This window comes from Physella acuta, unplaced genomic scaffold, assembly GCF_028476545.2.
Source record: "Physella acuta isolate Inbredline_101_S28 unplaced genomic scaffold, ASM2847654v3 ptg001059l, whole genome shotgun sequence".
NCBI classification, from domain to species: Eukaryota; Metazoa; Mollusca; class Gastropoda; family Physidae; genus Physella; species Physella acuta.
In genome coordinates this window covers 73,629-101,561 of record NW_026732576.1, presented here as the reverse complement: position 1 = coordinate 101,561, position 27,933 = coordinate 73,629, and the positions used below count along the sequence as shown (strand labels likewise).

General features: G+C 42.7%; 1 protein-coding gene across 1 annotated transcript; it reads left to right on the top strand.

Moving 5' to 3' along the window:
- Positions 1 to 26: 26 nt before the first annotated feature.
- Positions 27 to 27,288, top strand: LOC131955247 (thrombospondin-type laminin G domain and EAR repeat-containing protein). The gene is made up of 11 exons (XM_059319272.1): positions 27 to 30; positions 279 to 380; positions 2,319 to 2,851; positions 2,986 to 3,097; positions 3,315 to 3,455; positions 13,019 to 13,163; positions 13,338 to 13,437; positions 16,801 to 16,987; positions 18,814 to 19,043; positions 25,594 to 25,781; positions 27,030 to 27,288. Exons 1-11 carry the CDS (start codon positions 27 to 29, stop codon positions 27,286 to 27,288), a joined length of 2,001 nt encoding a protein of 666 aa, XP_059175255.1.
- Positions 27,289 to 27,933: the final 645 nt, after the last annotated feature.

Below are 27,933 nucleotides of genomic sequence, written 5' to 3'. Positions count from 1 at the left end.
AGGGCGCCGAACACAGGGGGAGCAAAATGGGTATGCGAAAAAAAAATCAAAAGCTCATTTTGAGTTGTTAGACATAAATAAATAGAAAATTTTTTAAATATAAAAGAAATTATATATATATATATATATATATATATATATATATATATATATATATATATATATATATATATATATATATATATATATATATATATATATATATATATATATATATATGTGTGTGTGTGTGTGTCCTAGTACATGTTCTAATGTTGTCTTTGTTTCTCTACTGACAGAAATTAAGCCTCTACTCAGATGGCAGCCGATGTTCCAGTACATTCTCTTCATGCATGCAGTGTGTATTGAGAACATGGAGCTTTATCCACCGCCTTGTTCTGGTATGTCACATTGCTTTTTCTAAATGTGGGGTGGAATTCAAGATATATCCTCAATGCCACATGTCAAATCAATTATAAGAACATTTAAGCTCATAGATTCAACTATTATTATATGCAAGGTTTAGATAAATTATTTTTTTTTTACATTTAGTTATTTGTTACGTGTGTTGGTGGTGTAAATATATTTTATAATTGTTTGATTTTAAATAAAATAAACTTTATTTTGGCTTTTCTATTTACTTAAAATATTACATCAATGTGTGGTTTGAGTATATGATCAGCTATGTATTTAAGAAAATATTTTTGTAGATAACTTTTGAGGAGTTTCACTAAAAATGTTTTGTTTTCAAAACTTTAAGTGTAAAAAGTGCGTAAAAACCTAATTCTGTGAACACTTCTCAAATACGTTCACAACTTAAAATGATATAACACTCATTGAATCAGAACTTAAAATGACACTTGCCATAAACAATATAACACCCATTGAATCACAACTTAAAATGACAATAGCCATAAACAATATAACACCCATTGAATCACAACTTTGTGAAGAGGGGGCCGACAAAGGTTCATAAAGTGTGACGTATCACTTTAGCATGTTAAAAAAGTAACTTTTTAAAATGAGTTTTAGAGATCATTCTGCAGTTGTTTTTTAATTAACACACTTTTTTTAACTTGGTATTTTAGAGAAAAAAAATGGAAAATAGTGGTTTGGAGTTTTGACCCTTTAGGCCTTGGCTGTCGCCCTATATTTTAGCTCATTCCTCTCTTCACTCAACTTTTTTTTAGCTCCATTTCTTCTCATCTATTCTTTCAACTTTCTTCAACATAAAATGTTCAGTGCTCATAGGGCCGCTATGTTTGACGACAGATTTCTACTTGAAAGTACAGCGACGGTCTCGTGGCTTCTATCATTAATTAAGTCAATATCGCAAGATGACGAGATATTTCAAAAGAAGAATCGCTGGTATTTACCGAGACAATCTTAAGATCTAGGCAAGTTTTTATCTCAAGAATTGGCTGCGTGCAGCAACGTTGATTCAACTGATATCAAAACAGTCCGGTCTGTTCAAACGTGAGTGGCTGGGGTAAAACATTGTAACATTGTAGGCTAGTTGATGTAGCCAATACGTTACACTCTAGGTACTGGCCATATATGGGGAAGATAAAGTTCACATGTTCCTGTGACAATTGAAGCGATTGTGTGGTCGATTCAGTGCTCAGCCGCTTTACTCTAGTGTGTTAGGTATCCATAAGAGCTGGATGGACTCGAACCCGGAATCCAAATCCCAAAACTTCGTTGTTAGCGGTCGTGCGCTCCACCATCCGACCATTTCGTCTCACAAGTTACAGAATACATAAAAAATGTAATGAATAAATTGACATGTTGTAAGGTGTCACATCTTGTATATCTGTCACATTTTGTCCGTCTGTCCGTCCGTCCGTCCATTCGTCCGTCCGTCTGTCTGTCTGTCTGTCTGCCGTCCTGCCTGCATGCCACTGTATGTATGTATGTATGTATGTATGTATACCCTACAGGTGTGCCGCCACTGGACCTGCTAGAACGAGCTGTACCTAACCTACACTGTCTGTCTGTCTGTCTGTCTGTCTGTCTGTCTGTCTGTCTGTCTGTCTGTCTGTCTGTCTGTCTGTCTGTCTGTCTGTCTGTCTGTCTGTCTGCCTGCCTGCCTGCCTGCCTGCCTGCCTGCCTGCCTGCCTGTCTGTCTGTCTGTCTGTCTGTCTGTCTGTCTGCCTGTCTGTCTGTCTGTCTGTCTGTCCGTCCGTCCGTCCGTCCGTCCGTCCGTCCGTCTGTCTGTCTGTCTGTCTGTCTGTCTGTCTGTCTGTCTGTCTGTCTGTCTGTCTGTCTGTCTGTCTGTCTGTCTGTCTGTCTGCCGTCCTGCCTGCATGCCACTGTATGTATGTATGTATATCCTACAGATGTGCCGCCACTGGACCTGCTAGAACGAGCTGTACCTAACCTACACGCGCTGCCACGTGGCGTGAACATTCTGTATGATCACGGGAGTCACGTGCACGCCTTCAAGTTCTCCCCTATCTCAGACAACATTTACCTCCAAGCTGATTCCCTCTTCCCTAACTGTCAATATTTTCCCTACGAGTTCTCTCTATTTATAACCTACAAGCAAAACGTGCCGCCAAAAAGTGAAGAGTGCATCTTCTCCTTGTTTCACAAACAAACCAACAAAACAATACTGTCTGTGGGTTTTTTAAAAGACCGGCTGGTGTTTCGCTACAAGGAGCGGCGCCAAAGCTTCCAGATCAGCCCTGGTTACCAGGACCGTCAGTGGCACTCCCTGGGGGTCAGCGTGGCAGCTCACTCTCTGCTGGTCTCTAGAGACTGTCGTCTGCACAGACACCGTCAGCTACACGAGCCGTTTCCGGACCTTCTGCCCATTGGAAACACGACCTTTGTCGTGGGGAAATGTGGGCCCAGGTGGTCAGTCTTTAAGGTAGAGACACTTTGTTTTCTTCTAATAAAATGTATCATGAATCAATGAGAAATATTTCAGCGCCATGAATCTTTACTAGAGTATTCCGATATAGTTAACTTCAGCATCTTGATGTAATGAGATCTCCTCCACAGGGTTTGATAAAAAGTGTTGTTCTCATTCCTGGCGGTGATTTCACTACAAGAGCATGTGTCCCAAAAATCAGTATCAAGAAAGATCTTGACAACGTCATCAGAACCTTTCCGGGTAACGAGTTGTTTCCCATGTTAAATGTATGAGAGTTTATAGCATGCATTACATCCCATGTTAAAGTTATAACAGTTGATTACACGGGTTGCTTCCCTTGCTGAATTTCGGAGAGATAAATGAACTTGTGTCTTTTCACGATAAACTTCTATATTGATGGATCTCTACTGTCCACTCATTATTTGATCTCTACTGTCCACTCACTGTTTGGTCTCAGGCTACTCCACGCTGACACCGTTCCACTCGGTGGCCGCCGTCTGCCGATGGAATGACGTGGGGAACATCGCCTACGATGTGCACCTGGGGAAGCTCAAGGTGTGCACTAACGGAATCTGGCGGGAGGTCAAACTGATGCCAGGTATCTGCACTTCCACTGCACATCAGGGGTCTCTGGGTTCAATGTACATCTAGGGGTCTCTGGGTTCACTGTACATCCAGGGGTCTCTGGGTTCACTGTACATCTAGGGGTCTCTGGGTTCACTGTACATCAGGGGTCTCTGGGTTCACTGTACATCAGGGGTCTCTGGGTTCACTGTACATCTAGGGGTCTCTGGGTTCACTGTACATCAGGGGTCTCTGGGTTCACTGTACATCAGGGGTCTCTGGGTTCACTGTACATCGAGATGTCTCTGGGTTCACTGCACATCCAGGGGTCTCTGGGTTCACTGTACATCGAGGGGTCTCTGGGTTCACTGTACATCCAGGGGTCTCTGGTTTCACTGTACATCAAGATGTCTCTGGGTTCACTGTACATCAGGGGTCTCTGGGTTCACTGTACATCAGGGGTCTCTGGGTTCACTGTACATCTAGGGGTCTCTGGGTTCAATGTACATCTAGGGGTCTCTGGGTTCACTGTACATCAGGGGTCTCTGGGTTCACTGTACATCAGGGGTCTCTGGGTTCACTGTACATCCAGGGGTCTCTGGGTTCACTGTACATCCAGGGGTCTCTGGGTTCACTGTACATCAGGGGTCTCTGGGTTCACTGTACATCAGGGGTCTCTGGGTTCACTGTACATCGAGATGTCTCTGGGTTTACTGTACATCAGGGGTCTCTGGGTTCACTGTACATCGAGATGTCTCTGGGTTCACTGTACATCAGGGGTCTCTGGGTTCACTGTACATCAGGGATCTCTGGGTTCACTGTACATCCAGGGGTCCCTGGGTTCACTGTACATCAGGGGTCTCTGGGTTCACTGTACATCCAGGGGTCTCTGGGTTCACTGTACATCAGGGGTCTCTGGGTTCACTGTACATCTAGGGGTCTCTGGGTTCACTGTACATCAAGATGTCTCTGGGTTCACTGTACATCCAGGGGTCTCTGGGTTCACTGTACATAAGGGGTCTCTGGGTTCACTGTAGATCAGGGGTCTATGGGTTCACTGTACATCCAGGGGTCTCTGGGTTCACTGTACATCAGGGGTCTCTGGGTTCACTGTACATTCAGAGGTCTCTGGGTTCACTGTACATCAGGGGTCTCTGGGTTCACTGTACATCTAGGGGTCTCTGGGTTCACTGTACATCAGGGGTCTCTGGGTTCACTGTACATCTAGGGGTCTCTGGGTTCACTGTACATCGAGGGGTCTCTGGGTTCACTGTACATCAGAGGTCTCTGGGTTCACTGTACATCTAGGGGTCTCTGGGTTCACTGTACATCAGGGGTCTCTGGGTTCACTGTACATCTAGGGGTCTCTGGGTTCACTGTACATCCAGGGGTCTCTGGGTTCACTGTACATCAGAGGTCTCTGGGTTCACTGTACATCTAGGGGTCTCTGGGTTCACTGTACATCCAGGGGTCTGTTCACTGTACATCAGGGGTCTGTTCACTGTACATCTAGGGGTCTCTGGGTTCACTGTACATCAGGGGTCTCTGGGTTCACTGTACATCAGGGGTCTCTGGGTTCACTGTACATCAGGGGTCTGTTCACTGTACATCCAGGGGTCTCTGGGTTCACTGTACATCCAGGGGTCTCTGGGTTCACTGTACATCAGGGGTCTCTGGGTTCACTGTACATAAGGGGTCTGTTCACTGTACATCCAGGGGTCTCTGGGTTCACTGTACATCCAGGGGTCTCTGGGTTCACTGTACATCCAGGGGTCTCTGGGTTCACTGTACATCTAGGGGTCTCTGGGTTCACTGTACATCGAGGGGTCTCTGGGTTCACTGTACATCCAGGGGTCTGTTCACTGTACATCGAGGGGTCTCTGGGTTCACTGTACATCCAGGGGTCTGGGTTCACTGTACATCCAGGGGTCTCTGGGTTCACTGTACATCAGGGGTCTCTGTTCACTGTACATCGAGATGTCTCTGGGTTCACTGTACATCGAGATGTCTCTGGGTTCACTGTACATCAGGGGTCTGTTCACTGTACATCCAGGGGTCTCTGGGTTCACTGTACATCTAGGGGTCTCTGGGTTCACTGTACATCGAGGGGTCTCTGGGTTCACTGTACATCCAGGGGTCTGTTCACTGTACATCCAGGGGTCTCTGGGTTCACTGTACATCCAGGGGTCTCTGGGTTCACTGTACATCCAGGGGTCTCTGGGTTCACTGTACATCAGGGGTCTCTGGGTTCACTGTACACCTAGGGGTCTCTGGGTTCACTGTACATCTAGGGGTCTCTGGGTTCACTGTACATCGAGGGGTCTCTGGGTTCACTGTACATCCAGGGGTCTCTGGGATCACTGTACATCAGGGGTCTCTGGGTTCACTGTACATCCAGGGGTCTCTGGGTTCACTGTACATCCAGGGGTCCCTGGGTTCACTGTACATCCAGGGGTCTCTGGGTTCACTGTACATCGAGGGGTCTCTGGGATCACTGTACATCATGGGTCTCTGGGTTCACTGTACATCTAGGGGTCTCTGGGTTCACTGTACATCTAGGGGTCTCTGGGTTCACTGTACATCTAGGGGTCTCTGGGTTCACTGTACATCTAGGGGTCTCTGGGTTCACTGTACATCTAGGGTTCTCTGGGTTCAATGTACATCTAGGGGTCTCTGGGTTCAATGTACATCTAGGGGTCTCTGGGTTCACTGTACATCTAGGGGTCTCTGGGTTCACTGTACATCTAGGGGTCTGTTCACTGTACATCGAGGGGTCTCTGGGTTCACTGTACATCCAGGGGTCTCTGTTCACTGTACATCCAGGGGTCTCTGGGTTCACTGTACATCAGGGGTCTCTGGGTTCACTGTACATCAGGGGTCTCTGGGTTCTCTGTACATCCAGGGGTCTCTGGGTTCACTGTACATCAGGGGTCTCTGGGTTCACTGTACATCAGGGGTCTCTGGGTTCACTGTACATCAGGGGTCTCTGGGTTCACTGTACATCTAGGGGTCTCTGGGTTCACTGTACATCTAGGGGTCTGTTCACTGTACATCGAGGGGTCTCTGTTCACTGTACATCTAGGGGTCTGTTCACTGTACACTTTGAGCGGTCTCTGGGTTCACTGTACATCCAGGGGTCTCTGGGTTCACTGTACATCCAGGGGTCTCTGGGTTCACTGTACATCTAGGGGTCTCTGGGTTCACTGTACATCCAGGGGTCTCTGGGTTCACTGTACATCGAGGGGTCTCTGGGATCACTGTACATCAGGGGTCTCTGGGTTCACTGTACATCCAGGGGTCTCTGGGTTCACTGTACATCCAGGGGTCCCTGGGTTCACTGTACATCCAGGGGTCTCTGGGTTCACTGTACATCGAGGGGTCTCTGGGATCACTGTACATCAGGGGTCTCTGGGTTCACTGTACATCAGGGGTCTCTGGGTTCTCTGTACATCCAGGGGTCTCTGGGTTCACTGTACATCAGGGGTCTCTGGGTTCACTGTACATCAGGGGTCTCTGGGTTCACTGTACATCAGGGGTCTCTGGGTTCACTGTACATCTAGGGGTCTCTGGGTTCACTGTACATCTAGGGGTCTGTTCACTGTACATCGAGGGGTCTCTGTTCACTGTACATCTAGGGGTCTGTTCACTGTACACTTTGAGCGGTCTCTGGGTTCACTGTACATCCAGGGGTCTCTGGGTTCACTGTACATCCAGGGGTCTCTGGGTTCACTGTACATCTAGGGGTCTCTGGGTTCACTGTACATCCAGGGGTCTCTGGGTTCACTGTACATCGAGGGGTCTCTGGGATCACTGTACATCAGGGGTCTCTGGGTTCACTGAACATCCAGGGGTCTCTGGGTTCACTGTACATCCAGGGGTCCCTGGGTTCACTGTACATCCAGGGGTCTCTGGGTTCACTGTACATCGAGGGGTCTCTGGGATCACTGTACATCAGGGGTCTCTGGGTTCACTGTACATCTAGGGGTCTCTGGGTTCACTGTACATCTAGGGGTCTCTGGGTTCACTGTACATCTAGGGGTCTCTGGGTTCACTGTACATCTAGGGGTCTCTGGGTTCACTGTACATCTATGGGTCTCTGGGTTCACTGTACATCCAGGGGTCTCTGGGTTCAATGTACATCTAGGGGTCTCTGGGTTCAATGTACATCTAGGGGTCTCTGGGTTCACTGTACATCTAGGGGTCTGTTCACTGTACATCGAGGGGTCTCTGGGTTCACTGTACATCCAGGGGTCTGGGTTCACTGTACATCCAGGGGTCTCTGGGTTCACTGTACATCCAGGGGTCTCTGGGTTCACTGTACATCAGGGGTCTCTGGGTTCACTGTACATCAGGGGTCTCTGGGTTCACTGTACATCGAGATGTCTCTGGGTTTACTGTACATCAGGGGTCTCTGGGTTCACTGTACATCGAGATGTCTCTGGGTTCACTGTACATCTAGGGGTCTGTTCACTGTACATCGAGGGGTCTCTGTTCACTGTACATCTAGGGGTCTCTGGGTTCACTGTACATCTAGGGGTCTGTTCACTGTACACTTTGAGCGGTCTCTGGGTTCACTGTACATCCAGGGGTCTCTTGGTTCACTGTACATCTAGGGGTCTCTGGGTTCACTGTACATCGAGATGTCTCTGGGTTCACTGTACATTCAGGGGTCTCTGGGTTCACTGTACATCCAGGGGTCTCTGGGTTCACTGTACATCAGGGGTCTCTGGGTTCACTGTACATTCAGAGGTCTGTTCACTGTACATCCAGGGGTCTCTGGGTTCACTGTACATCCAGGGGTCTCTGGGTTCACTGTACATCCAGGGGTCTCTGTTCACTGTACATCGAGGGGTCTCTGGGTTCACTGTACATCTAGGGGTCTCTGGGTTCACTGTACATCCAGGGGTCTCTGGGTTCACTGTACATCAGAGGTCTCTGGGTTCACTGTACATCTAGGGGTCTCTGGGTTCACTGTACATCCAGGGGTCTGTTCACTGTACATCCAGGCGTCTCTGGGTTCACTGTACATCAGGGGTCTCTGTTCACTGTACATCGAAATGTCTCTGGGTTCACTGTACATCGAGATGTCTCTGGGTTCACTGTACATCAGGGGTCTGTTCACTGTACATCCAGGGGTCTCTGGGTTCACTGTACATCCAGGGGTCTCTGGGTTCACTGTACATCAGGGGTCTCTGGGTTCACTGTACATCAGGGGTCTGTTCACTGTACATCCAGGGGTCTCTGGGTTCACTGTACATCCAGGGGTCTCTGGGTTCACTGTACATCTAGGGGTCTCTGGGTTCACTGTACATCGAGGGGTCTCTGGGTTCACTGTACATCCAGGGGTCTGTTCACTGTACATCCAGGGGTCTCTGGGTTCACTGTACATCCAGGGGTCTCTGGGTTCACTGTACATCCAGGGGTCTCTGGGTTCACTGTACATCAGGGGTCTCTGGGTTCACTGTACATCAGGGGTCTCTGGGTTCACTGTACATCTAGGGGTCTCTGGGTTCACTGTACATCGAGGGGTCTCTGGGTTCACTGTACATCCAGGGGTCTCTGGGATCACTGTACATCAGGGGTCTCTGGGTTCACTGTACATCCAGGGGTCTCTGGGTTCACTGTACATCCAGGGGTCCCTGGGTTCACTGTACATCCAGGGGTCTCTGGGTTCACTGTACATCCAGGGGTCTCTGGGATCACTGTACATCATGGGTCTCTGGGTTCACTGTACATCTAGGGGTCTCTGGGTTCACTGTACATCTAGGGGTCTCTGGGTTCACTGTACATCTAGGGGTCTCTGGGTTCACTGTACATCTAGGGGTCTCTGGGTTCACTGTACATCTATGGGTCTCTGGGTTCACTGTACATCCAGGGGTCTCTGGGTTCACTGTACATCTAGGGGTCTCTGGGTTCAATGTACATCTAGGGGTCTCTGGGTTCAATGTACATCTAGGGGTCTCTGGGTTCACTGTACATCTAGGGGTCTCTGGGTTCACTGTACATCTAGGGGTCTGTTCACTGTACATCGAGGGGTCTCTGGGTTCACTGTACATCCAGGGGTCTCTGTTCACTGTACATCCAGGGGTCTCTGGGTTCACTGTACATCAGGGGTCTCTGGGTTCACTGTACATCAGGGGTCTCTGGGTTCTCTGTACATCCAGGGGTCTCTGGGTTCACTGTACATCAGGGGTCTCTGGGTTCACTGTACATCAGGGGTCTCTGGGTTCATTGTACATCTAGGGGTCTCTGGGTTCAATGTACATCTAGGGGTCTCTGGGTTCAATGTACATCTAGGGGTCTGTTCACTGTACATCGAGGGGTCTGTTCACTGTACATCGAGGGGTCTCTGGGTTCACTGTACATCCAGGGGTCTGGGTTCACTGTACATCCAGGGGTCTCTGGGTTCACTGTACATCAGGGGTCTCTGTTCACTGTACATCGAGATGTCTCTGGGTTCACTGTACATCGAGATGTCTCTGGGTTCACTGTACATCAGGGGTCTGTTCACTGTACATCCAGGGGTCTCTGGGTTCACTGTACATCTAGGGGTCTCTGGGTTCACTGTACATCGAGGGGTCTCTGGGTTCACTGTACATCCAGGGGTCTGTTCACTGTACATCCAGGGGTCTCTGGGTTCACTGTACATCCAGGGGTCTCTGGGTTCACTGTACATCCAGGGGTCTCTGGGTTCACTGTACATCAGGGGTCTCTGGGTTCACTGTACACCTAGGGGTCTCTGGGTTCACTGTACATCTAGGGGTCTCTGGGTTCACTGTACATCGAGGGGTCTCTGGGTTCACTGTACATCCAGGGGTCTCTGGGATCACTGTACATCAGGGGTCTCTGGGTTCACTGTACATCCAGGGGTGTCTGGGTTCACTGTACATCCAGGGGTCCCTGGGTTCACTGTACATCCAGGGGTCTCTGGGTTCACTGTACATCGAGGAGTCTCTGGGATCACTGTACATCATGGGTCTCTGGGTTCACTGTACATCTAGGGGTCTCTGGGTTCACTGTACATCTAGGGGTCTCTGGGTTCACTGTACATCTAGGGGTCTCTGGGTTCACTGTACATCTAGGGGTCTCTGGGTTCACTGTACATCTAGGGTTCTCTGGGTTCAATGTACATCTAGGGGTCTCTGGGTTCAATGTACATCTAGGGGTCTCTGGGTTCACTGTACATCTAGGGGTCTCTGGGTTCACTGTACATCTAGGGGTCTGTTCACTGTACATCGAGGGGTCTCTGGGTTCACTGTACATCCAGGGGTCTCTGTTCACTGTACATCCAGGGGTCTCTGGGTTCACTGTACATCAGGGGTCTCTGGGTTCACTGTACATCAGGGGTCTCTGGGTTCTCTGTACATCTAGGGGTCTCTGGGTTCACTGTACATCAGGGGTCTCTGGGTTCAATGTACATCAGGGGTCTCTGGGTTCACTGTACATCAGGGGTCTCTGGGTTCACTGTACATCTAGGGGTCTCTGGGTTCACTGTACATCGAGGGGTCTGTTCACTGTACATCGAGGGGTCTCTGGCTTCACTGTACATCCAGGGGTCTCTGTTCACTGTACATCCAGGGGTCTCTGGGTTCACTGTACATCAGGGGTCTCTGGGTTCACTGTACATCAGGGGTCTCTGGGTTCACTGTACATCAGGGGTCTCTGGGTTCACTGTACATCAGGGGTCTCTGGGTTCACTGTACATCAGGGGTCTCTGGGTTCACTGTACATCTAGGGGTCTCTGGGTTCACTGTACATCGAGGGGTCTCTGGGTTCACTGTACATCTAGGGGTCTCTGGGTTCACTGTATATCTAGGGGTCTGTTCACTGTACACTTTGAGTGGTCTCTGGGTTCACTGTACATCGAGATGTCTCTAGGTTCACTGTACATCAGGGGTCTCTGGGTTCACTGTACATCGAGGGGTCTCTGGGTTCACTGTACATCAGGGGTCTCTGGGTTCACTGTACATCAGGGGTCTCTGTTCACTGTACATCGAGATGTCTCTGGGTTCACTGTACATCAGGGGTCTCTGGGTTCACTGTACATCCAGGGGTATCTGGGTTCACTGTACATCAGGGGTCTCTGGGTTCACTGTACATCAGGGGTCTCTGGGTTCACTGTACATCGAGGGGTCTCTGGGTCCACTGTACATCTAGAGGTCTCTGGGTTCACTGTACATCAGGGGTCTCTGGGTTCACTGTACATCCAGGGGTCTCTGGGTTCACTGTACATCCAGGGGTCTCTGGGTTCACTGTACATCTAGGGTTCTCTGGGTTCAATGTACATCTAGGGGTCTCTGGGTTCAATGTACATCTAGGGGTCTCTGGGTTCACTGTACATCTAGGGGTCTCTGGGTTCACTGTACATCTAGGGGTCTGTTCACTGTACATCGAGGGGTCTCTGGGTTCACTGTACATCCAGGGGTCTCTGTTCACTGTACATCCAGGGGTCTCTGGGTTCACTGTACATCAGGGGTCTCTGGGTTCACTGTACATCAGGGGTCTCTGGGTTCTCTGTACATCCAGGGGTCTCTGGGTTCACTGTACATCAGGGGTCTCTGGGTTCAATGTACATCAGGGGTCTCTGGGTTCACTGTACATCAGGGGTCTCTGGGTTCACTGTACATCTAGGGGTCTCTGGGTTCACTGTACATCGAGGGGTCTGTTCACTGTACATCGAGGGGTCTCTGGCTTCACTGTACATCCAGGGGTCTCTGTTCACTGTACATCCAGGGGTCTCTGGGTTCACTGTACATCAGGGGTCTCTGGGTTCACTGTACATCAGGGGTCTCTGGGTTCACTGTACATCAGGGGTCTCTGGGTTCACTGTACATCAGGGGTCTCTGGGTTCACTGTACATCAGGGGTCTCTGGGTTCACTGTACATCTAGGGGTCTCTGGGTTCACTGTACATCGAGGGGTCTCTGGGTTCACTGTACATCTAGGGGTCTCTGGGTTCACTGTATATCTAGGGGTCTGTTCACTGTACACTTTGAGTGGTCTCTGGGTTCACTGTACATCGAGATGTCTCTAGGTTCACTGTACATCAGGGGTCTCTGGGTTCACTGTACATCGAGGGGTCTCTGGGTTCACTGTACATCAGGGGTCTCTGGGTTCACTGTACATCAGGGGTCTCTGTTCACTGTACATCGAGATGTCTCTGGGTTCACTGTACATCAGGGGTCTCTGGGTTCACTGTACATCCAGGGGTATCTGGGTTCACTGTACATCAGGGGTCTCTGGGTTCACTGTACATCAGGGGTCTCTGGGTTCACTGTACATCGAGGGGTCTCTGGGTCCACTGTACATCTAGAGGTCTCTGGGTTCACTGTACATCAGGGGTCTCTGGGTTCACTGTACATCCAGGGGTCTCTGGGTTCACTGTACATCCAGGGGTCTCTGGGTTCACTGTACATCAGGGGTCTCTGGGTTCACTGTACATCGAGATGTCTCTAGTTTATATCCAGTTACTAATTTAAAAACTAGACACGTAGTCCTATAATGTACATCAAAACTTAAAGTATTACATACACAAACATTCCCTTTAAAATTCCAAAGTAGGCTGTATAGTTCACCTTATGTTTCCATATATGGTCAGAGGAAAACAAACTTGATTACCTGGTCCCTCATCAAGTTGTGACCATTGGTCACGGATCTTATGACGTCGAGCTCTTTGAAGTGCCAGGTGAAGGAAAGTTTGCTGCCTTTGCTGCGGGTGGACAAGCTGGACAGTGGTCAGCAAAGTAAGACACGTTTGGCTTACTTCAAGAATATACTAGTTTTCATAATTTAAGTTGTGATATTTTGTCATAAGTTGTTAGTTTAGGAATACAAACTATTAAAAATACATACAGTATGATAAAGGGTTTCCCCCAAACTTTAAACGTTCACTATACCATACAATGGCCTATTTTTAGATCAAGCATTCAACAATGGAAGAATGGAATATTCCAACACTATCAATGGCTCCCAACTGAGTCAGCCCAATCCATTGAGTTTTTTACTATAGGAAGTCAGGTCAGTCAGCCGTGTCCATTGAAGTTTTACTATAAGAAGTCAGGTCAGTCAGCCGTGTCCATTGAAGTTTATACTATAGGAAGTCAGGTCAGCCGTGTCCATTGAAGTTTTTACTATAGGAAGTCAGGTCAGTCAGCCGTGTCTATTGAAGTTTTACTATAAAAAGTCAGGTCAGTCAGCCGTGTCCATTGAAGTTTTTACTATAGGAAGTCAGGTCAGTCAGCCGTGTCCATTGAAGTTTTACTATAAGAAGTCAGGTCAGTCAGCCGTGTCCATTGAAGTTTTTACTATAGGAAGTCAGGTCAGTCAGCCGTGTCCATTGAAGTTTTTACTATAGGAAGTCAGGTCAGTCAGCCGTGTCCATTGAAGTTTTTACTATAGGAAGTCAGGTCAGTCAGCCGTGTCCATTGAAGTTTTTACTATAGGAAGTCAGGTCAGTCAGCCGTGTCCATTGAAGTTTTTACTATAGGAAGTCAGGTCAGTCAGCCGTGTCCATTGAAGTTTTATTATAGGAAGTCAGGTCGAACCCCATGTGTCAGTCTCTGTGTTTCGGCGGAGTTGAAGACATACACACGATTAATGTGATTTACTATCCGATAGGGTTAGTGCTAACGATAGAAATATGCGGCCGCGGCAGATGATATTTGAAATAAGACAGCGCTTCATAGATCTAATGATAAACTGCGACAGAGCGAGATACCTTGCTATTTCTATATCGTGTACTCCACCACGTCACGGCACGCATACGTCACGAATCATGTCAACGCCACCTATACAGGCGTGCGTTCATCGTGCATATACGTCCTGTGGCGAATTTATTTTTTATTTCAATATCTGGGCCCAGTAGTCGACTTGTGACTATCGTGATGGTACGTCTTGTGATTTCTTTCTTAATGTTTTAATCCTTTCAGAATAACTATGTCGAGCAAAAATAAGTGGTAGGGTAAATATGTAGGCCTACCATTTGGATTCATATGTACAACAGAACTTGATGAGAGTCAGCGTCCTAACTGTATGATTTGTTATGTCAAGTTGTCCTATTATCATCTAGTATCCGGCAAAACTAAGAGAATTCTTCCTTAAGCTCCCAGGTGATAAAAATAAAATACAAGAACACAACGCTCTGAACAGGTGTCTGCAAAGACAGCACAAGTACACTGTTTTGCATTGTATATTCATTATTATCGTTATGATTTTGTGTGAAAATCATATTTTAATAGTTTTGTTCTTTCAAACAGTGATGTTGATGTACGGTTCATTTTGTGTACTGGTAAAATATAAAGTAATATAGGCCTATATATGGTTTGAATTTGGCAAAAAAAGGACATTTTACTTTTCCTATTAAGAAGTTTTCGGTAAATGTACACAATGAAACGCGTGGAGCTCGACATTTCCATAAAGGTTAAGGACCACTGATCTAGGCTCTAGGCCTGACTAATTATTTCATGAAATATAATAATAGGATGGCCAACTACTATAAGGGTATAAACCTTTTCCCGTGTGTCATCTGATGACAAAAACTAGTTGAATTTGACACATTTTCCCGTGTGTCATCTGATGACAACAAACACTTGAATTTGACAAATTTTCTCGTGTGTCATCTGATGACAACAACTAGATGAATTTGACAAATTTTCCCGTGTATCATCTGATAACAACAACTACTTGACTTTGACAAATTTTCCCGTGTGTCATCTGATGACAACAACTAGTTGAATTTGACAAATTTTCCCGTGTATCATCTGATGACAACAACTAGTTGAATTTGACAAATTTTCCAGTATGTCATCTGATAACAACAACTAGTTGAATTTGACAAATTTTCCCGTGTATCATCTGATAACAACAACTACTTGACTTTGACAAATTTTCCCGTGTGTCATCTGATGACAACAACTAGTTGACTTTGACAAATTTTCCCGTGTATCATCTGATGAAAACAACTAGTTGAATTTGACAAATTTTCCAGTATGTCATCTGATAACAACAACTAGTTGAATTTGACAAATTTTCCCGTGTGTCATCTGATGACAACAAACACTTGAATTTGACAAATTTTCTCGTGTGTCATCTGATGACAACAACTAGTGGAATTTGACAAATTTTCCCGTGTGTCATCTGATGACAACAACTAGTTGAATTTGACAAATTTTCCCGGGTGTCATCTGATGACAACAACTAGTTGAATTTGACAAATTTTCCCGTGTGTCATCTGATGACAACAACTAGTTGAATTTGACAAATTTTCCCGTGTATCATCTGATAACAACAACTACTTGACTTTGACAAATTTTCCCGTGTGTCATCTGATGACAACAACTAGTTGACTTTGACATATTTTCCCGTGTGTCATCTGATGACAACAACTAGTTGAATTTGACAAATTTTCCCGTGTGTCATCTGATGACAACAACTAGTTGAATTTGACAAATTTTCCCGTGTATCATCTGATGAAAACAACTAGTTGAATTTGACAAATTTTCCAGTATGTCATCTGATAACAACAACTAGTTGAATTTGACAAATTTTCCCGTGTGTCATCTGATGACAACAAACACTTGAATTTGACAAATTTTCTCGTGTGTCATCTGATAACAACAACTAGTGGAATTTGACAAATTTTCCCGTGTGTCATCTGATGACAACAACTAGTTGAATTTGACAAATTTTCCCGTGTGTCATCTGATGACAACAACTAGTTGAATTTGACAAATTTTCCCGTGTGTCATCTGATGACAACAACTAGTTTAATTTGACAAATTTTCCCGGGTGTCATCTGATGACAAAAACTAGTTGAATTTGGCAAATATTCCCGTGTGTCATCTGATGACAACAAACACTTGAATTTGACAAATTTTCCCGTGTGTCATCTGATGACAACAAATACTTGAATTTGACAAATTTTCTCGTGTGTCATCTGATGACAACAACTAGTTGAATTTGACAAATTTTCCCGTGTATCATCTGATAACAACAACTACTTGACTTTGACAAATTTTCCCGTGTGTCATCTGATGACAACAACTAGTTGAATTTGACAAATTTTCCAGTGTATCATCTGATGACAACAAACACTTGAATTTGACAAATTTTCTCGTGTGTCATCTGATAACAACAACTAGTGGAATTTGACAAATTTTCCCGTGTGTCATCTGATGACAACAACTAGTAGAATTTGACAAATTTTCCCGTGTGTCATCTGATGACAACAACTAGTTGAATTTGACAAATTTTCCCGTGTGTCATCTGATGACAACTAGTTGAATTTGACAAATTTTCCCGTGTGTCATCTGATGAAAACAACTACTTGACTGACAAATTTTCCCGTGTGTCATCTGATGACAACAACTACTTGAATTTCAGTCTTTCCTTGCAGTGGCCAACTACGGGAAAAGGCAGAGCTTACCCTGTAACTCGACCATCTTTAAATGGAACCACGTGATCAAGAAGTTTAGACGTCATCAAAACATCCTGACTTACACGGCAAGAGATGTGGAGGCCTTTCAAATTGAGGGAGATCACTATCTAGTTGTGGCTAATCACGCGAGAGGTACCGCAACCAGGTTCTCTTTTCTCTGTCTCACTCTCGTCTCTCACTCTCTGTCTCTCTCACTCTCTGTCTCTCACACTCTCTGTCTCTCTCAATCTCTGTCTCTCTCACTCTCTGTCTCTCTCACTCTCTGTCTCTCTCACTCTCTGTCTCTCTCACTCTCTGTCTCTCTCACTCTCTGTCTCTCTCACTCTCTGTCTCTCTCACTCTCTGTCTCTCTTACTCTCTGTCTCTCTCACTCTCTGTCTCTCTCATTCTCTCTCTCAATCTTTGTCTCTCACACCCTCGTCTGTCTCACTCTCTGTCTCTCTCACTCTCTGTCTCTCTCACTCTCTGTCTCTCTCACTCTCTGTCTCTCTCACTCTCTGTCTCTCTCACTCTCTGTCTCTCTCACTCTCTGTCTCTCTCACTCTCTGTCTCTCTCACTCTCTGTCTCTCTCACTCTCTGTCTCTCTCATTATAAATGTGTCCGTATTAAAGTGAAGTATAAATGTGTCAGTATAAATGTGTCAGTATAAATGTGTCAGTATAAATGTGTCAGTATAAATGTGTCAGTATAAACATGTCCGTATAAACGTGTCAGTATAAATGTGTCAGTATAAATGTGTCAGTATAAATGTGTCAGTATAAACATGTCCGTATAAACGTGTCAGTATAAATGTGTCAGTATAAATGTGTCAGTATAAACATGTCCGTATAAACGTGTCAGTATAAATGTGTCAGTATAAATGTGTCAGTATAAACATGTCCGTATAAACGTGTCAGTATAAATGTGTCAGTATAAATGTGTCAGTATAAACATGTCCGTATAAACGTGTCAGTATAAATGTGTCAGTATAAATGTGTCAGTATAAATGTGTCAGTATAAACGTGTCAGTATAAATGTGTCAGTATAAATGTGTCACTATAAATGTGTCACTATACATGTGTCAGTATAAATGTGTCAGTATAAATGTGTCAGTATAAATGTGTCAGTATAAATGTGTCACTATAAATGTGTCACTATACATGTGTCAGTATAAACGTGTCAGTATAAATGTGTCAGTATAAATGTGTCAGTATAGTGTCAGTATAAACGTGTCACTATAAACGTGTCAGTATAAATGTGTCAGTATAAATGTGTCAGTATAAATGTGTCAGTATAAATGTGTCAGTATAAATGTGTCAGTATAAATGTGTCAGTATAAATGTGTCAGTATAAATGTGTCAGTATAAATGTGTCAGTATAAATGTGTCACTATAAATGTGTCAGTATAAATGTGTCAGTATAAACTTGTCAGTATAAACGTGTCACTATAAATGTGTCACTATACATGTGTCAGTATAAACGTGTCAGTATAAACGTGTCAGTATAAACGTGTCACTATAAATGTGTCACTATACATGTGTCAGTATAAATGTGTCAGTATAAATGTGTCAGTATAAATGTGTCAGTATAAATGTGTCAGTATAAATGTGTCAGTATAAATGTGTCAGTATAGTGTCAGTATAAATGTGTCAGTATAAATGTGTCAGTATAAATGTGTCAGTATAAATGTGTCAGTATAAATGTGTCAGTATAGTGTCAGTATAAATGTGTCAGTATAAATGTGTCAGTATAAATGTGTCAGTATAAATGTGTCAGTATAAATGTGTCAGTATAAATGTGTCAGTATAAATGTGTCAGTATAGTGTCAGTATAGTGTCAGTATACATGTGTCACTATAAATGTGTCAGTATAAATGTGTCAGTATAAATGTGAAGTATAAATATGTCACTATAAATGTGACGTATGCTGCTACTGTGGTATTTAAACCTACGACTCCCTTTGTTTCCTCCTAACGAAGACAATGACAACCACGTCAACTCCACCGTCTACAAGTGGGCCCCTACGCTTGGCTTGTTCATCGAGTTTCAGTCACTGCCAACTCTCGGGGCTTTTGACTGGACCCATTTCACGGTAGACAAGTACCACTTTCTCGTTGTAGCTAATGCCTTCGACAACAACAGCACTTGGATTTTGTCATCAGTTTATATCTGGCATAGTGGACAATGGGTTCTGTTCCAATCAATACAGGTACAGTACTCAGCCCTGCTTGTTCTAAGAATAGTCCATTGTTGCTCGGCTAGGTGCAAGTGCCTGTTCATTTAATCGAGAAAAACGCGTGGCTTTTCATGCGACCGTTTTCTGGAATTTTACTCAATTAATAAATTAAAACATTATAAAAAGAAGAAACTCAACATTCAGAAAGTGCACATCTCATCTGCCAACAGCCATATTCGCCAAATCCAAACAGACATTATACAATTACAAATCTTGGGTGCCTCATATTTTGTCTTCGTCCTCTCTGTGTCTATTTTGTTTGATCAAAGTTCTATGTCTTTACCACTCGTCCTCTCTGTGTCTATTTAGTTTGATCAAAGTTCTATGTCTTTACCACTCGTCTTCTTTGTGTTTATTTTTGTGAAAGATTGTAATCACTGACGAGGAGCCACATTGGTGTTAACAGTCTTTATTTACAGCCATGATGGAAAGAGGAAGGAAGTGGCGAGAGACAACTATTTATACATAACATGTAAGGGACATCACTCAAGATAACAATATAAATATAATACTAATACAGAAGAGTGAGTTCCCCTGACCTCACAATTATCTCAATCTATTACATCCCTTTACCCTTAGAACACAATAACACATCTCTCAATAGAACAATTGATAGTATCCTAAAATCACCAATTATATTGTAACATGAACACTATGGTAGATTACATCCTTACAAACAATGCACAATATGCTACAACATAATCAAGATACAAAACAATGATGTCAAAGTCCTTTTGACCTTTAAAATCATAGGTCTAACTTATTTGGGACTTTGATTGTCCTGCTTGACCTTCTCAGTGGCTTTTGATTTGGTGACTCAATATTCTGACCATTTGGATTCTCTATCTCAGGAGGTCTAGGATTTAAATCATTAACTCCAAAATTTACATTTTCTGACTCCAGACAACTTGGTTCACTCATATCAACAGAACTTGGTTGTGGAACAAACTGAGTTGGTGTGAACTGTTCAGATTTAGTGGGATTGACAGATTCACACTTATTATCTGCACAAGTTATTTTTAACTGGTCTGCATGTCTACGGACAATAAGTCCATCATTTGTTTTTACTTTATAAGACACAGGTCCTGTACATTGAACAATTTGACCTGGTATCCATTTTTCCTTTCTCCCATAATTTCTTAGATACACATTCTTATTAACACCAAATTCTCTTTCAATGCATGAGTTGTCATGATTTAATGGAACTATTTTTGAATTGGCATCTGAAAGTATTAAATGGCAAAAATCTTTTTTTTTTTCTTTTGATGTTACCCTTTTAGTTTCTGTAAGTGCTAATGATGTTAGCAAAGTTGTTTGATGATCACATTCCTTCTTACTAATGTATTCTCTTTAAAACATTTGAAATTGCCATATCACCATAATCATTTATTAAGTTACAAGTACTTTGTTTAGGCAACTCTGACTGATAATGGACTGCATCTTCTCCATCTTTTATATTATCTTCACAAAGGGTTTTAATTTCTTATTTTATATGGCCTTAAGTCATCATTCACAGACTCTTCAGGCCAACCATTCTTACAGTACTCATATACTTTTATTAAGCACTCATCTTTTTGTGTTTCTCTCTTAATATCATTCACATTTATATTGGAGTTATCCATGATAGTGAAGAGAACAAATACATCTTCTGGTACATAGCTCAGGCTCTGGTTTTTTAAAGGTAATCTACTAAGGCTATCTGCACTATTCTCAGATCCAGGTTTGTATTTCAATTCATAATTGTATGCAGTTAATGTGATAGCCCATCTTTGAATTCTTGGTGGGGCATGCTCAGGTAGGGTTTTGTTTCCTTCAAATAAACCTAGCAATGGTTTATGATCTGTAAAGATGGTGAACTTCCTACCAAACAGAAACTTATGAAATTTCTTAACACCAAAAATGATGCCTAAGCCTTCCCTATCTAACTGAGAATAATTTTTCTCAGCCTGGTTCAAAGATCTACTGGCAAAAGCAATGGGTCTGTCACCCTTCTCATCCCTATGGGACAAGACTGCTCCTACACCATCTGGTGAAGCATCACATGTTAATATAAGTCTTTTCCCTGAGTCATAGTGAGTTAGTAAGGTGTCAGAAGACAAAGCCTCTTTTGCTGTATTAAAAGCAGTATCTTGTTGTTTACCCCAGAGCCAAGTTGCATTTTTCTGTAGCAGCTTGTACAGTGGTGATAGTTTACCAGACAGGTTTCCTATGAACTTTGCATAGTAATTTATTAAGCCCAAAAAAGCTCTTAGTTGTTGGGTATTTTCAGGTTTGGGTGCTTCTTTAATGGCTTTTGTTTTCTCAGGTTGAGGTCTGATGCCTTGTTTGCTCAATATATAACCAAGAAAACTAATTTCTGTCAACATGAATTGACATTTATCTTTGTTTATCTTTAAACCTTTTTCACCAACAATTTTCAATACTTTATCAAGTGTTTTAAGATGTTCAGTGTCATTCTTACCAGTTATGTACACATTGTCAAAGTACACACAAACATTTGGAATATCCTTAAAAATACTGTCCATGACAGCTTGGAAAATTCCAGGGCTGGATGATATGCCAAAACATAGTCTTTCATATTGGTAGAGTCCTTTATGTGTGTTTATTGTCGTATAGACTTTTGAATCTGGATGCAGTTCTAGTTGAGTGTAAGCATAACTAAAGTCTAATTCAGTGAATTTGTCTCCTCCTGCCAAATTCAAAGAAATTTCCTCAATGTTAGGTATAGGGTACCTATTTAGCTCTATTTGCTTATTCAGTGTAGTTTTATAATCTCCACAAATTCTTATAGAACCATCCTTCTTTAACACTGGCACAATGGGCGTTGCCCAATCGGAATAGTCTACCTTCTTTAGAATGCCATTAGATTCCAATCTACTTAGCTCATTTTCAATTTTATTCCTCATTGCATAAGGTGGAACTCTAGCTTTGCAGTATCTTGGATTTGTGTCTTTAATGCTTAACTTCACTGTTCTATCATTTAGTAATCCAGAGTTACCAAAAACACATTTATTTTCAGATATAACTTTATCTAGTGAAGTAAGACTAGATTCTTTTACATTCTTCAATGAACAAATACTCTCCCAATTTAACTTAAGATCACTTAACCAGTTCCTACCCAGTAATGGTGGTCCATTTCCTTCAACCACAAGAAGAGGAAGTTTAACACTTTGACCATTATAACTTACATGAACCATACACTCTCCTATTACCGGAACATTGTCACCAGTGTATGTTGTTAAACACTTGTGACATGGTTGTAGAGGCACTGATCCTCCTGTGACAGCGTCAAAATCCTTCTTTGTGATGACTGTTAGAGATGCTCCAGTGTCAAGTTGGAAGCTGATGCTCTTACCGTTGATATTAACTAGTACATTGATGGGAGCATGACTTATTGATTTCACAGAGAACAGGTTGAAATCCGGCTGCAAATCAGTTTGATCATTTTCACAGGTAGAGTGGTTCATTGGTTGGGTTAGGTAGTCTTGGTGAGAGTTAACATAGTGCTGCTTTTGGTTGCGGTACTGTCTTGACTGGCTAGATTTAGCAACAGACGAAGACTTTGCAAAGCAGGCCTTGGCAATGTGACCTTGCTTACTGCACTTATAACAAGTTGCAGACTTGAACTTGCACCGATGAGATGCATGGGGACCTTTGCATCGATGACATTTTTGATAATTATTACTAGATTTAGATCTAGGATTTGAACGAGCAGGCTGTTTAGCATAAGTTGGAATGCTCTGATGGGGTTGATGTTTATTGACTAACCTGCTGTTTACTGCATGGATCTCTGAAGGTGCTAGAGATTTTGCCGCCTCGGATGACTGCTGGAATAAAGTTGCGAGTTGTATTGCTTTTTCTAATGTTAGATCTGACTCGAGCAGCAACTTTCTTTGAATATCAGGGCTGTTTACACCTGTCACAAACTTTTCACATAGTCTGTCAGACAGCGTATCGCCGAATTCACAAAATCTACTTAAATGACGTAAAGCAGCAACATATTCTGATATTGACTCGTTTGGTTGACGAGTCCTACTGTCAAATCTAGCTCGACATAGAAACTTTGATGGGGTAGGCGCATGGTGGTCTGTTAGCAATTTGCTCAGCTCGTTAAAGCTCTTGGTAGTTAGACTAGCTGGTGCGCATAAGTCTTTTAGTAGCCTAAATTGTTGAGGCCCTATGACTGTTAACAAATCAGCTCTCTTTTTGGCTTCTATCGTCACGTTGTTAGCTTCTAGGTAAAAGCTTAACCTGTCTAGGTAATCCTGAATGATTTCATCATTCGAATCAAATTGTTTTATTTGGCCATACAGCGCCATTATTCTAGAAATACTTAGCTAATAAGCTCTAGCAAACCTCTTTTTTGCGTAAGTAGGTGCTCTTTCTAGTAGATGTTTATCCTTCGTCGCCAATGTGAAAGATTGTAATCACTGACGAGGAGCCACATTGGTGTTAACAGTCTTTATTTACAGCCATGATGGAAAGAGGAAGGAAGTGGCGAGAGACAACTATTTATACATAACATGTAAGGGACATCACTCAAGATAACAATATAAATATAATACTAATACAGAAGAGTGAGTTCCCCTGACCTCACAATTATCTCAATCTATTACAATTTTGTTTGATCAAAGTTCTATGTCTTTACCACTCGTCCTCTCTGTGTCTATTTTGTTTGATCAAAGTTCTATGTCTTTACCACTCGTCCTCTCTGTGTCTATTTTGTTTGATCAAAGTTCTATGTCTTTACCACTCGTCCTCTCTGTGTCTATTTTGTTTGATCAAAGTTCTATGTCTTTACTACTCGTCCTCTCTGTGTCTATTTTGTTTGATCAAAGTTCTATGTCTTTACTACTCGTCCTCTCTGTGTCTATTTTGTTTGATCAAAGTTCTATGTCTTTACCACTCGTCCTCTCTGTGTCTATTTTGTTTGATCAAAGTTCTATGTCTTTACCACTCGTCCTCTCTGTGTCTATTTTGTTTGATCAAAGTTCTATGTCTTTACCACTCGTCCTCTCTGTGTCTATTTTGTTTGATCAAAGTTCTATGTCTTTACTACTCGTCCTCTCTGTGTCTATTTTGTTTGATCAAAGTTCTATGTCTTTACCACTCGTCCTCTCTGTGTCTATTTTGTTTGATCAAAGTTCTATGTCTTTACCACTCGTCCTCTCTGTGTCTATTTTGTTTGATCAAAGTTCTATGTCTTTACTACTCGTCCTCTCTGTGTCTATTTTGTTTGATCAAAGTTCTATGTCTTTACCACTCGTCCTCTCTGTGTCTATTTTGTTTGATCAAAGTTCTATGTCTTTACCACTCGTCTTTCCTGCTGGGTAGGGGCGACAACCATATACACTCTGGCCCCTTCTCGTATACTGTGCTCAAAGTCATCTATGTTGGTGAAGTCAAAGTCATATGTGTTGATGGTGTCAAAGTCATCTATGTTGATGGTGTCAAAGTCATCTATGTTGGTGAAGTCAAAGTAATCTATGTTGATGGTGTCAAAGTCATCTATGTTGATGGTGTCAAAGTCATCTATGTTGATGGTGTCAAAGTCATCTATGTTGGTGAAGTCAAAGTAATCTATGTTGATGGTGTCAAAGTCATCTATGTTGATGGTGTCAAAGTCATCTATGTTGATGGTGTCAAAGTCATCTATGTTGATGGTGTCAAAGTCATCTATGTTGATGGTGTCAAAGTCATCTATGTTGATGGTGTCAAAGTCATCTATGTTGATGGTGTCAAAGTCATCTATGTTGATGGTGTCAAAGTCATCTATGTTGATGGTGTCAAAGTCATCTATGTTGATGGTGTCAAAGTCATCTATGTTGATGGTGTCAAAGTCATCTATGTTGATGGTGTCAAAGTCATCTATGTTGATGGTGTCAAAGTCATCTATGTTGATGGTGTCAAAGTCATCTATGTTGATGGTGTCAAAGTCATCTATGTTGATGGTGTCAAAGTCATCTATGTTGATGGTGTCAAAGTCATCTATGTTGATGGTGTCAAAGTCATCTATGTTGATGGTGTCAAAGTCATCTATGTTGATGGTGTCAAAGTCATCTATGTTGATGGTGTCAAAGTGAAGCTCGTCGATAGTCGTACGTGTACTATGGTAGATGTGTCATTTATTCAATGTCCAAAATTGAAAAGGAAAGCAACAACTCAAGTTGTCTAATGTAATAATGCCGCTCTAGTTTGTCAAAAACTCAAGTTGTCTAATGTAATAATGCCGCTCTAGATTGTCATAAACTCAAGTTGTCTAATGTAATAACGTCGCTCTAGTTTGTCGTAAACTCAAGTTGTGTAATGTAATAATGCCGCTCTAATTTGCCATTAACTCAAGTTGTCTAATGTAATAATGTCGCTCTAGTTTTTCATAAACTCAAGTTGTCTAATGTAATAATGCCGCTCTAATTTGTCATAAAGTCAAGTTGTCTAATATATCTATAACCTGATATAAGCTTATCTGTAGAAAAGATGCTCCACCGCTAAGTTCATCAGCTGCCACTTGTTCTAACTTCAGACAACCGGTGCCACGGACTGGGAGCATTTCGTCATTGCCAGCGAGCACTACATAGTGGTGGCCAATGCTTACAATTACGGCAACCGAAATTTTCTAAACTTGGACAACTACAGAACCAATTCGACCATTTACAAACTGGACCGCTCATTAAACCGTTTTGTCACTTACCAACAGCTGAGCACGGACAGGTTTGTACTGATTCGCTTCCTTGTTTTTTTTTAGCCTAATCACGTGACCTAGTATTGACGTGATATTTCCGTAAGGGGGTGGAGGAGGAGGGGCTGATTAAAATTATAGGCTTAATTTTCTATTTACATTATTATTTTTTCATCCGGGGGAGGGGGTGGTGAACTTGGCAGTGTTCCACTCCACTTCCACCCATACCCCTCCCCCACACAGAAGAGATGCCTGAAAGAAACGCTGGTGACAAATCGTTTAACTAAATTTTAATTCACCTCTAACGAAGAGAATGCATTCACTTTCCAGATACAGTCTTTTCCAATTACAGTGCATGGAGATTATATTAGTGATAGAAATTAAAGATGACTAAACTTAATAATCAATCAAAGGGAAATCGCGATCACTCGATTTGCTAACAGACGACGACGAGCTGTTGTTTTTTTCATGGCTGGCTGGTTTCTTGCCTGAGAGTCGATCGCGAGCTAACAAGGCGCAGATAATCGTCTTTTATATCTCGCAAACTACAGCTCGTGTTCTTATCTCTATATATAATTCTCTTCATGAAACCATGAGAGACACCACCAAGACGTAAGCTCAACAGACCATAATGCGACCACCCCCACCCCCACCAGTCTGGTGAGCTGGTTACTATCGGGTCGAATTAGAGATGGCTATTAGGGGCAGATAATTTAGTTTTTAAACTATTTGAAACTAAGGGGAGGTAATAATACGTCTTGCCTGATCTTTTCATTCTTCTGTAAACTGTCGTCACGGATGGCTGCTCTCACGGGGGAGGGGAGAGAGGTGGAAAATGAGGGTGAGGTTAATCGTCCTTCACTAGCTAGTGTTTTAAAGCTAAATATTTTCAGTCGCAGCATTGGTAGTGTTGAATTCACAAAATAGGAAAAATAGGAAATAAAACAACTAAATAGCGGCATATGCTACGTCGCGGGTCAGCTCGTAGTCAATAATTTTACTTGTGTGTTGAATTACTAAAATGTAGAAAATAAAACAAATATTTAAATAAATAAAACAAACATTTGAAAAACAATATAGGCCTATTAACTATTAATAATTAGCTTTAAAACGCACTGAAATATTTTTTGAATTAATAAAACCAATTTGCTTTCTTTAAAGGCATACCACTAGCAAAATCTCTTGCTATTGTAGCGACCAATTCTTCAATTACATTTGAACTAAAACTATTGCTTGTTATAATTTATTCATTTTTTTTTTTTGTCGTACGGACCTATCAGCGCCATAGACTGGGAGTATCTAAAAATAGAAAACGAACACTATCTGTTCGTCTCCAACTCCCAGAGTGATGGCCTCAAAGAAAGACAACTCTCTCCTGTGTATCGGTGGCAAGGCTTGGATAAATTTGTTCAAGTACACAGCATGTACACACCACCTAACGCTGACGTGGAAGTTTTTAAAGACAAGTCAAATATCTTCATTATTTATGCTTGTGTGAATAGCTCATATTCTGATATTTACAAAGTAAAGCTAACATAAATAAAGTAGTTCTAATTATATTGAAATAGGGAGAAGCAGTCATTAGTTAGATTGCACTGGTTTGATGCCATTATAGTAATTAATTATCATATTTGATTGAACTGGTTCCATGCTAGTTATTGTATTTGATTTAACTGGTTTGATGCTAGATCTAGTTATTGTAGTTGATTGAACTGGTTCGATGAAAGTTGATAAAACTGCGCCCATACTAGATCTAGTTATATTTGATTGAGCTGGTTCAATATTTGATTGAAATGGTTCGATATTTGATTGAACTGAATCGATAATGTGATTGAAATGGTTCGATGCACTACTCCGTGTTGGACCCTAAAATTGAGTTTTATCCTAACGCTAAACAACCGCATTGACCTCTGCATGTAAATACATAACATATTGTGTAACTAATTTCTAACGTACAAGTACAATCTAATAATATTCACATCTGGCCAGTTAAAATTGTGTTGTACCTATACAGTTTAGTCAAACATGCATGTAGCATCCAATTTATCATACCATAAAGCTGTTTAGCCATGTGTTTAACCAATACAGTTTAGTCAAACATGCATGTAGCATCCAATTTATCAAACCATAAAGCTGTTTAGCCATGTGTTGTATCAATACAGTTTAGTCAAACATGCATGTAGC

Coding starts and splice junctions, on each gene's coding strand:
- LOC131955247 (XM_059319272.1), top strand. Junction 381..2,318: donor TTATCCACCGCCTTGTTCTG/GTATGTCACATT, acceptor TATATCCTACAG/ATGTGCCGCCACTGGACCTG. Junction 13,438..16,800: donor TTTTTACTATAGGAAGTCAG/GTCAGTCAGCCG, acceptor CTTGAATTTCAG/TCTTTCCTTGCAGTGGCCAA.